Source organism: Ochotona curzoniae, unplaced genomic scaffold (genome assembly GCF_017591425.1).
Source record: "Ochotona curzoniae isolate NIBS_2020 unplaced genomic scaffold, NIBS_Ocur_1.0 contig_66, whole genome shotgun sequence".
Classification (NCBI taxonomy): Eukaryota; Metazoa; Chordata; class Mammalia; order Lagomorpha; family Ochotonidae; genus Ochotona; species Ochotona curzoniae.
The window spans coordinates 10,393,297-10,404,630 of record NW_024466512.1 but is presented as its reverse complement, the minus strand read 5'-3'; the positions used below and the strand labels follow the sequence as shown (position 1 = coordinate 10,404,630).

The 11,334-nt window shown below is 42.0% G+C and overlaps 1 protein-coding gene across 1 annotated transcript; it reads left to right on the top strand.

Moving 5' to 3' along the window:
• On the top strand, positions 1–9,142 carry LOC121164361 (pancreatic triacylglycerol lipase-like). The gene is made up of 9 exons (XM_040992489.1): positions 1–46; positions 1,128–1,282; positions 2,982–3,104; positions 4,912–5,046; positions 5,320–5,431; positions 6,526–6,645; positions 6,741–6,854; positions 7,324–7,442; positions 9,029–9,142. The coding sequence occupies exons 1-9, from the start codon at positions 1–3 to the stop codon at positions 9,140–9,142; spliced, it is 1,038 nt and encodes a 345-aa protein (XP_040848423.1).
• The last annotated feature ends 2,192 nt before the right edge of the window (positions 9,143–11,334 follow it).

Genomic DNA, 11,334 nt, shown 5'->3' with positions numbered 1-11,334 from the left:
ATGATCCTGCTCTGGACAATCTCACTGTTGCTGGGGACAGTAGCAGGTAAGAAAAGAAATCATATGGAGTTGGGAAAACTCACGGCTCCACCCTTGCCGGGACCTGTGAAGACTGACTGCATTCTACTGTGAGTTAGGAGTTAGGGGGAAAGGCACAAGAGTAAGAACACATGTGGTTGAATGCAGTTGCTGGATAAAAGGTAAGAGAGTCAGTTACACTTGAATACTATAGGCAACAATAAGTAGTTGGTAAGTTGATTCTAGAAGCAATACTGGATATATTTTCTGAAATTTAAACTTAAGTTCTCATTTATTAGATCTGTCAACCAGAGCTTAGAGTGATGCTGGGGTTTGTACCTTGGGTGTAGGTGCTGATGGCTGAATTGTCCTCCCAAGCAAAATCCATGACTCCTTGTGACCCGGTGATTCTGCCTGTGAGATGAGGATAATGATGTTACTGACCACAGGGAAAGTTCTAAGAAAATCATCCATCCTGGTCATGGCATGGAGCAGGATTTTGAGAGACGCAGCCTTTGCCTCAGCTAAGCTCACTCTGATCATTGACTAGATTCTGTCTTCCTTGAGATACAGTCTCTTTAGTCCTTGCTTTGTGGGGTGGAGTAGCGTTGAAAGCTCAGCTTTGTGTCAGTCACAGATTTCACATTGCATGGGTTGGGAGTTAGTTGTTCATTACGGAGTCCACCATGGCCTTGAAACATGTCAGCTATCTAAATACTCAAGCTGGGTGGAGACTGAAAGGTTGGACACTTGCAGCAAACCTGAGCTCCCTGCCCAAAGCCCAGAGGCACATGGATACTGCAAGGAGTTGAGAACATTAACCTCTCCCACCAAAGGCCAGGAACCTCAGGCTATGCGTTCATGGGCACTAATGTCTGGCATGCAAGTTGAAATTTCAGACATGGGAGAACCAGGTGATTCTAGATCACAGGCTTGGAGAGCATCAGGCTTCTGAAGCTGCTCTGTGAGTGGAGACCAGAGGGGATTTGGGCAAGCTAGAGGAAGAAAATCTGCCACCAAATGTAACTGAACTCCTGTTTGACTGAGAGACCATCACAAGGTGCATTGTGGTCCAACTCATCTCTTTAACCACTTCTTTGTAAACACAGGAACTGAAGTCTGCTACGACAAAATCGGTTGCTTCACTGATAACGCACCATGGTCAGGAGTTAGTGGAAGACCTGGAAAATCACTGCCCAAAAGCCCACAAGTAGTCAACACCCGCTTCCTGCTGTACACGAACGAGAACCAAGGCAGCTATCAAGTAAGAGTGTTCACTGTTTGACAGTCCATCTGTTTAGCAGAGTGTGACCCTGAAAATTCCAGTGTTCTAAGGAGAAAAATCTGCAGTGAAATTTGTGTTGCTGAAGAAATTTAAGGCAGTGAGACTAAGGATAGTATGAGGTACTTTGCTTACAAAAGAACGTACTAAGATCTTCGGGGTATTTTTGTCCTAGTTTCATGCTACCATTAAAGATATTCTTAATACTGAAGAACACTGTCATATTCAAATAGTTCAATGAAAATAGAATTAAACATGTTTTGTAAGTGCAAAAATGTTGGGATTCATTATATTTTCAAGTTATCTTCTTTTATTGAAATGAGTGAGTTACAAATACGGAAGAGACACACAGAGAATGTTCTTTCATTCACTGGCAAGAGTCAAATCTCAACAGTCAGGGCAGTGTTAGGCTCAAACTACGAGCCAGAAGCAGCACTCAGTTCTCCTGTGAGGGCATAGGACAAGCACTTGGGCCATCCTGCACTGGCTTTTCCTAGGCCATTAGCAGGGATCCTAATTGGAGATGGAACTGCCAAAGCTTGAATTAGCACCCAAAATAGAAGCTAGTGTTGCAGCCGCTGAGTTAGCTTGCTTAACCATAATGTGGGCACTGCTTAGTCTTTCCAATAACACATTTTCTATGAACTTTGTGAAGATTTTGAATCTGTGAAAAATAAATGCTCTTCCAATATATGTACAGACCAACTCCAACTAATTATTTTGAATTTAAGAATCTCTCAACCCTGTGATCGTAGAAAGGCATTGTGCATTCAGTAGAAATGTTTAGTTAATCTTGAATTTTTCATCTTTGACTAGGCTACAGCTAGTATCAGGTACTCTGCCAACAGACAGCACAGTCACAATTCCCAGTGAGTCACTTGTGGTACCCATAAATAATCAAGACTCAGTGGTGGTGTGATGCTTGCCTACCCTGTTCAAGAGGTTGGATGTACCAAGGCATTTTCAGTTAACAATGTTTTAAACTTATGTTGTGTTTGTAGGAACATAATCCTATAAGAAAGGAGAAGATTTTGCATGTGCATCTTTATCTGTGTTGGGTATCCTTGTAATAGACCCACATAACTACACATAAAAACATACATACAAAAACTTCCATTGAGTGGAGGAAAAATCCTCGTGCACTAACATTGCTGCAATTAAACAGTTTCAAAAGTCTCTTTTAAAGATTAATTCATTTTTATTGAAAAATAACATCAGATTTACCAGAGAGAAGGAGAGACAGAGAGATCTTCCATCTGCTAGTTGACTCCCAGAAGGCCCAAATGGCTGGAGCTGAACTGATGTGAAGCCACAGCCAGAAGCTTCTTCTGAGTCTTCCATGTGTGTACAGGGTTCCAAGGTTTGGGGTCATTTTTCATTACTTTAAAAAGCAAAAAGCAGGGAGCTGATGGGAAGTAAGCATCCGGGACATGAACTGCTGCCCACATGTGATGCCAGCACTTGCAAGGTGAGGATTGAGCCACTGAGCCTTCATGCCTGTCCAAAAATTGTAAATTTTGTGGTGACAAGAAAATATCAGTGATGTGATGAATGTGGATCGCTTGCATGCAAGGGGAGAATCCTTACTCACACACACTGACCCACGGCAGCTTCCTTTCATTCACATGGTTCTCTGGATGCTGTTAGAAATATGACCTGAAACAACCTCTTCTCCAAACAGGTAATTGTTGCAGATGCATCAAGTATCAAGAATTCCAATTTCAAAACAAGTAGAAAAACTCGCTTCATTATTCATGGATTCACAGATACAGGAGAAAACAGCTGGCTGTCCAATATATGCAAGGTGAGACATGGTAGTTTCTTGAGGGAAGGCTCTTTGAGGGGATAGTTACCACCCAGTCATGGAGCTCTGGAAGGACTATTTACTAATCAATACACCAAGGCTTGCAACTACTTCCATTGAACGACCATTCCACAATCCCAGCTGATCACAGGCCATGGTGCTTTTACTTACTTTGCATTTCCACGTGAAAAGTTAAACAATGCCATCTTCCTAATCTGCTTGCTTCCCTCACATATTCATTTTCCAATTTCGGGTTCCCTCTGGGAGCAGTGCTAGGAAAGCTGTGACTATTTTGCATTTCTGGAATTTGTTTCAACCATGCAATTCTTTTTAGTTTCAGTCTGTCTTTGCCTTTGTGCCCTGTAATAATGAAGAATTAAAACACAGATAATCCAATAGAATGAATTACCCTGGTAAGCACAAGCATTTGATATGCTTTACGATTGTTTCATTTACTTATATGCTTATCGAAGTTCTGTGTCCAGCCAGGGCACAAAGCCATTATCTCTTGAGAAGGGTCAGAAAAACACCCCAGTTTTCCCTCCAACCATTTAATTTTTGTCTTTGAGGCCACAAGACAAAGACTACACTGACTGAGCTCCATTGCATACCATGGGCCTGTGGACAGCTGAACACACAAGAGCTCCAAAGCTTCACAAGTTTAAAAATGATCAGTGAAACCATGACCAGTCTTCTGAGAGATTTAAGCCTGATGATTGTTGGGCAAGTTGACAATACATTTCCTTGCAAGAATGAAATGGGAAAATGGGATTCTTAGCACAAAAGATCATAAATTTTCTTAGATATGGATACACAATTATTTATATGCTCCCAAAGGCATATGTGCTTTACTTGTGCTTGACTTGATTTTGCTATTTAATGCTATAGCATTGTGATGGTGAAGGGAGTTGATTAAAGTAGAAAGCAAAAGCTCCTAGGCTCCTGTCTTACTCCTGTCCTTAGCTAGCCGTGGTGTTAGCAGAGTTTTCCTGAGAGCCAGGGGTGTTAACGGTGCTCTGCCTGGTACTTGGTTGTACATGTCCATCTAAGAACATGCAAATTGTGCTCAGTTTGTTGCTTACGACAATCTCTTCATTCTTGTAATTTTCCTTCTATAAGATGAAAGTTTTAGATGATTTTTCATAGTGCTGTATTATTCTAAAATCCTTTCAGAAACAGTGGAAATATGAATAACTGCAAATTCTGACACACAGAAACCCTGCCAGCAGTAGCCATTGTGAGATCGTTATTGACCAGCTTAAGCAAAGTTGCCAAAGATATTGGTATCTGTATTTCATGCATAATAATCTTTCTTGATATGTGATCTTTTATCATCAATGTGATTATGAACGCAAGCGAATCTAAAGCACTCTTGCCTTTACCCAGCTTCTGTTGATCAGGAACCTGCTAAATGCAAGGAGCTCTTCCAGGTGCTGAATTAGCTTGATAGTGTGCTTAGCCATGTTCTAGTAGGGGTCGATGTGACATCGTGTATGTCATTTGTGTTGCTCTAATGAGAAAACCCATTATGTAACATTTTATGTTTCCTTTCCCTGTGACAAATGTCTGTACATTAGAAATCCCCAAAACTCTACTTCCTGCCATGGCCAAACGTCCTGTTTGGAGCCAATGTTAATCTGTATGAGGCATTTCATAACCATTTACGGCCTATGAGTTTTGTCCGATTCTCTCAAGTTAAAAATAGTATGATGTAGCACATAGCAAGAAGGGAATGTGTCAGATTTGTCCATGAGTCATTGCTAAGGATCCGGAATGACTTACCTATTTATCGTGTCTTTTCTCTCAGAACTTGTTTAAGGTGGAGAGTGTGAACTGCATCTGTGTAGACTGGAAAGGAGGTTCCCAAGCCTCATATCCACAGGCTTCACTGAATATCCAGATAGTGGGAGCAGAAGTGGCATATTTTGTAAAAGTTCTTCAGGTATGTACATCCAGGTTATGGCAAATCCCCCACCACTGCTTTTGGGATTCTCTTCCCAAAAAGAAGTTGTAAATGTAAACATTGTAAAAGTGATTCCTTAGAAAGATATACAAGCACTTTTCCTCACAGTTGTTGAGGACTTGCGCTGGGTCAGACACACAATGCAGACACCCATGCTGCAGACACCTCTCAGTGGGCTCAGCTATAAAATCCTTCAAATGCCCAATACGCATGTTTGGGGTGATACAGTCTTGTTGCTTCTTTCCCGAACAGTCATCTCTGGGCTACTCACCTTCCAACGTCCACGTCATTGGTCACAGCCTGGGTGCCCATGCTGCTGGGGAGGCAGGACGCAGAAGCAGTGGGGCCATTGGACGAATCACAGGTTGGTCAAAATTTAGATTGGGTTTTGGAAGAAGATGCTGGAGGGAGATCTGGTACTTTTCTCCTTTGAATACTGTGAACTAGTCCACACTAGCAGACGTCAGGCACTGGAGATCTTGTGTTTGCAGACATCTCTGATTTACAATGCCTCTGCCATTTATAAATATATTCCAGTGCATGAAGTTTGAAATTAGAAATAACAGGAGATTTTATTTCATATGAATTTCCCTATTGTTAGTCAATCAGGAAGAATTACTTCCTGAATAGAATGAATACCATAAATACTGAGAGAGAAAACCCAATAAGCTCAAATATTCACAAGCAGTGATGCTCTGCTTCAAGAGCAATAGCTAATGAGCCCAAATCTCTTCAACAAAAACCCAGTTCCCTGTAGGGGGCAGGAAGTAGGTGATTGGACAGACAGATGGTCAGGGTGCCCTTGGCAGCCATTTAAGCTTGCTGGTAAAGAGATTTGAAATGTATTCTAGAACAACCCTAGAGCCTGCATTGGCTAATTGTTCACATGTGGGGCATCTAACCCCTGCATCAATCCTGTTACTTATGATGAAGACTTTGCCATGCTGGGCGAGAAGGCACGTAGTTCACACAATGACCACTCTCCCATCGCTAAGTCTTCTGACTCCTACTTAGTGATCCACTTTTGAATCCTATACATAAGTTATTAATTTGGTGAGCATTGTTCTGCAGAAAGCCTGCCATGCCCTGTGGTATGCACCCCAGATAATGTTTCCAGGAAATCAATATCTTTTTCCTCATAAGAGTTTTTATTACACTGGGGGCTCTTTAGTCACTGTATACCAAAGCCCATCTGTTCCCTTGAACTGACTAGTGACCAAGAATCCTGCGGGACCAAGTATCTACAAGATGAGGCAAAGTCTATGACTGAGAGAAAGTCCAATCAGACAGCAAACTAGAAGCAGATTTCCCTTCAGAAAAATGCAGGGGTGCATGAGCTCATTTCTCTCCTTTCATGCACAGCTGATGAGTGCACCATTCTCGAGAGAGCTAGTGAAAATACATGGGTGTGTATGGATGTTGGGAGACCATGAGTCACACACACATTCCTTCCCTTAGGCTTGGATCCAGCTGAGCCTTACTTTCAGGACACTGATGCTTTAGTCCGACTAGACCCAACAGATGCCAAATTTGTGGATGTCATTCACACAGATGCCTCTCCTTTCGTCCCCAACTTGGGTGAGTGTTGCAGTTTGTCCTACTATGCGCCGACATGGTTTACCATTCTTTCAGCCTGTCCAGTAACTTATACTGTCCCTATTGAAATTCTTCAGGATTTGGAATGAGCCAAAATGTGGGTCACCTAGATTTCTTTCCAAATGGAGGAAAAAGCATGCCTGAATGCAAATCGAGGCTTGCCACGGAGACTGTTGACCTAGAAGAGAAAGGTAAATCAGAAAGTATACAAGGAGATCGATCATCTTGGGGAAAGTTTCTGCTTCGTTTTGCTAAAGTTACTCGAGGCCTCTCATTGTAACCCAGGTGCGGGTCAGGGTTTTCACTGTGTAAAGCAGGCAATGAGAAGTGTAGTAGCAAATGTTTTAACACTCACTTTCCATGGACCTAATGCAGGAAAAACAGGACTAAATGACACTTGCTTGTACATGGACCAATCTTTATGTTGAAGTTATTCTTTCTCCATTTCACTTAACCATGGTGTTACATGTTATAATCTTAGACCATGCTTAACTTCTGATTTTAACCTCAATTATGAATGCACTTCATAAATGATTTTGTCCCGGGCCCTCCATGAGTCCACAGTAATTAGAACACTCTTTAACAAGGATATTTTCATCATGACTTCAATTCAGAAAAATGGACTCTGTAATTTGTATATACTTATGTCTTATTCCAAAGGAGCTCGTTTCTCTCTGACCTGTAACCACTTAAAATGCTTGGATTACTACACGGAGAGCATCCTGGCCCCGAATGGCTTCACAGCGTATCCTTGTGCCTCTTACACTGACTTCACAGCCGTAAGTAAATTTCACCTTCCAGCTAAACAATTTTGTCATTTGTCTTATCATGATCAGTGTATTTATCTCTTCATTACATCACTCATCACAGATATATGTTTCAGTATGAGTAAAGCATTAGCAAGCTTCAGTGCAATAGAATTGTTTGGGGGTGAGCATTCAAACCTGTTCTCTAATAGGCCTACTCGGAAACCAAAGACCTAGTCAATGCATGTGTGATGTGACACTGTAGGATGCCAGGAGGCATGGGCCATGTTCCTCAGAAACTGGCATGTCACCTGTAGGGGTACAAATCTGAGCACACTTCCATGCCATCTTATTTAGATCATTTTGACAAAACTGTTATCTTCTTATTTGTTATCTTGAACAAGACATACAGGTTATCTGTTTTCAGAGTTCTCACTGTCAAATTTTAAAAAGTAAACCTTGAACCTGAGTCATTAAAAAAAATTCTGGCCAACAAAACTGCTGGATAGACATAATTTCCATAAATGCCTATGTTAGTGATGAAGACATGAATGCAATTTTTTTCACTAAATTGGTAAATAATTTTGTAGAAAATGCTTTGATTCTTCAAGTGGTTACTTCCCTTATAAATGTATATAAAAATAGTGGAAAACTGCAATATTTGACAAGAAGACTAAATAACAACAAATATATTAACTGCCTAACCCAGAGTCAGTATCTTAGCATTGCATCCAACAAATGCTTAGTATTAAAAACAGGATGTGGATATTTTATTTTACATAACTAAGGTACACATAAACCTGAAATAAATCCATCTGCTTTTGTTTGTTTCGCACAACTTTGTTTTGATTTTTCTAACACCTCAGGCTATTGAGGGGTAGGGAAATTGCTAAAGAAAAAAAAACAGACATAAGAGGTTTTGGTTTCATCCAATAAAAATGAAGCTTGATTTTAAATAACAACTCAAACCTGTATGAGCACTGCAGCATGTCCATGATACTATTGCCCCAGTCCTCCATGTTTCAGCAGCAGCAGTGATGTGGGCTCAATTAGGAGGGGCCGTGGGCTGCATTGCAATCTGGGCCACATCCCTGTGTGCATTGGTGATGCAGCCAGGCTGATGTTAGAGATGAGGTCTAGAACTCACCACACGTCAGGTGTGGGCAGTACCTTGAAGATGCTTGCCTGCTAATTCCGGGCCAGCACAGTTTGCCCTAATCCTTACTGGAAGCAGACCCTGAGATTCAGCCACATCCACCATCTGGCCCATGGAGTATGGAGCTGACTGCTTGGCTGTACTGCATAGTAGCCTTTCCACCCACAGGGGATGAATGGTCTGAGCAATTAGGATATCATAGGCCAATGAGAAAAGAGAAACACACACATCCATGTAAATTATATAAATTCTACTGTAGCATGTTGTATGATCAACAGAGAGACTGCTGATGTAGCCTGGTGCTTAGTCAGATGTGCTGTGATCCTTTGCCGAGACACTGTGGAAGCCCTCTTTCTGCACCACAACAGAATTAGACTCAGTGCTCATGAACCACGACAACACGTGTGGCAGGACAGGGCACTGTTGCACAGCAGCCTCACACGTGTGTGCTTGTTTTCACTAGAACAAGTGCAAAACCTGTCCCAGTGGAGGCTGCCCGCAGATGGGACATTACGCTGACAAATTTTCTGGGAAAACAAGTGCAGTGAATCAGGTGTTTTATCTGAAGACTGCTTAAAGGAAGTTGGAAGGTAAGAGGGTATTTTATTTACGTTGAACTTGAAGTGCCATGCATTTCCTGCTGCCTACTGATCATGTGTGAATTGGCCTTTCATCACAAAGCTTACAGAACTTGCTGCAGTGTGGACAGGACTCAGTGATGTGGGTAACTAACGACCAAGTAACAAGGAGCATTTGGAACCTGAAACTCTGAATGATACCAATGTTTCCAGTGGTTTCTCTGCTTCCCATGTCCTTGCTTGGGTGGCCAATTGGCCGGTTGGTTGTGTTTCCTCTTTAGGAGAAGTTCTGAAAGGTTAAGCAACTTCATTGATATATTGTTAGACAAGTGTAGGGCTCGGTGATGGAAACCAAACCCTAGAGGAGAGTCTGGCTTCACCACACTGGAATGAGAAGAATGTTTCAGTTTGCACATGCGCTTTGTGCAATATGCTGGTGTAAGACATGCATCTTCCTCAAACTATATGTTCTCACCCAATCCACAGGTAAGCTAGTTGGAACACGTTTAACCTATCACGGTACAGAAACAGGCTGTGCTGAATTATGTGTTCCTTAGCAAAGACAAAGGTACAGAAGATCAGTTTTTCATTCTAGGTAAGACTGGGAATGTAAGACTGAAAAGGTTTACCTTGGGAAGCTAGTAGGAAAAGTCATCCAATGAAAGCACAATAATAATACCAACATTGGCACCAAAGTTTTATAGAAAACCTGGTACAGAATGCTATGTTTCCTCTATCAACAAGACATTCTCTGCTCATTGGAACCCAATAAGAGGACTTTCGTTTCTGCCTTTCTGGAATCACAGAGATTACATTTTCCTTCACACAAAAACAGCAAAATCTTCAGATAGATCAGGTGAAACCACAGGCTTCAAGACAGTGAACATCAAGCAGCAAAAGAGAGAGATGCCTGAGCAGCAACTCCCCATCACACAGGGCTGAAAAGATCCCCCCGCTGACTGGCTTGCAGGTGGCATAAGGGGTGGCATCAGCAGAGAACTCCAGGCAGAGCCAGCAGTCTGAGTCAAGTATCAGAAGATCGAATGGCAACTGGAACTTCTTGGGCAACCTCCTAGTGAGGAGAGGGGTACTGATCTGGAAAGCACTTAGATGCACAGGGGAGCAATGACCGGCACAGGTGTGTGAGCAAGCAAGGCCAGGGAAATAGGCATTCTGAAGGAATAAGGTCCTCAGGACAAAAGCCAGATACTGAAGACAAATGCAAAATACATGCAAAAGCAATAAGATGTGTGAACAATCCTTCTCAATGAAAAGGGAGAAAATGTGAGAATTTTAATCTGAGATTATGTTACTGAGTTTTTACAGAGCAGTCATTCAGTTTTGTTCAGTATAATGATTTAGACACCCAGGAGCCCATATCCTAGTGCCTGGGTGTCACACCCACCTCCATTCCCAACTCTTCTCCCTTGCCTGACTCTCAGATATTTAGCAAATGAACCAGCAAATGGGAACTCTCTCTATCGCCATCACTCTCACCTCTCCCACTCCTGCTCTTTCTCTTCTTCTCAAATGACTATTTCCAAACAAGAACCAATGTTTGGTGTGGTAGGTAAGAGACCCGTTAGGAAGCATGTGTCCCTTATCAGACTGCCAGGTTTGGATCTCCACATGTGGCTGCTGATTCTAGTATCAGGTAACAGTGCTTGGAGGCACTTACGATGCTTGAGGAAGTTGGGTCCTTACCAGCCCTAGAGGAGACGTGGATTGCATTCCCAGCTCATCATCGGCGCTAGTCCAGCCCCAGCTGTTGCAGGGGTTCGGGACGTGAATCAACACAGTGGAATGCACACGTTCTCTCTTTCTCTCCTGCTCTTGCTCTCACTCTCTTGTTTCCCTCCATCCAAGATAAATAAATGTGAAAATTAATCCATGAAAGTCCCCATGAAACACACATTTTAATATGAAATCACAAACTGTATCTCACCACGTGAAAGTTGTATAATATAGGGAGGAACACATTAGTTATCCATACTTCAAATGTAAACACAGTAAGATACCACTAGAAACTTATTCAAATGGCTAAAATTTAAAATGTACTATTGCCAAACATTCAAGAACATGGGGAAACTTGAGATCTTGTCTGTTTCTAGTAATACTATGACATGATGTAACCACTTCAGTCATGAGTCTTAGAGGGTTGTAAAATGTTACACAGCCTTGCCTATGAAAC

Excerpts from the sequence above, each read along its gene's own strand:
- LOC121164361 (XM_040992489.1), top strand. The coding sequence starts at position 1 with ATGATCCTGCTCTGGACAATCTCACTGTTGCTGGGGACAGTAGCAG. Across the intron at positions 3,105-4,911 it reads GGCTGTCCAATATATGCAAG|AACTTGTTTAAGGTGGAGAG; the intron begins GTGAGACATGGT and ends CTTTTCTCTCAG. Across the intron at positions 6,646-6,740 it reads TCCTTTCGTCCCCAACTTGG|GATTTGGAATGAGCCAAAAT; the intron begins GTGAGTGTTGCA and ends GAAATTCTTCAG.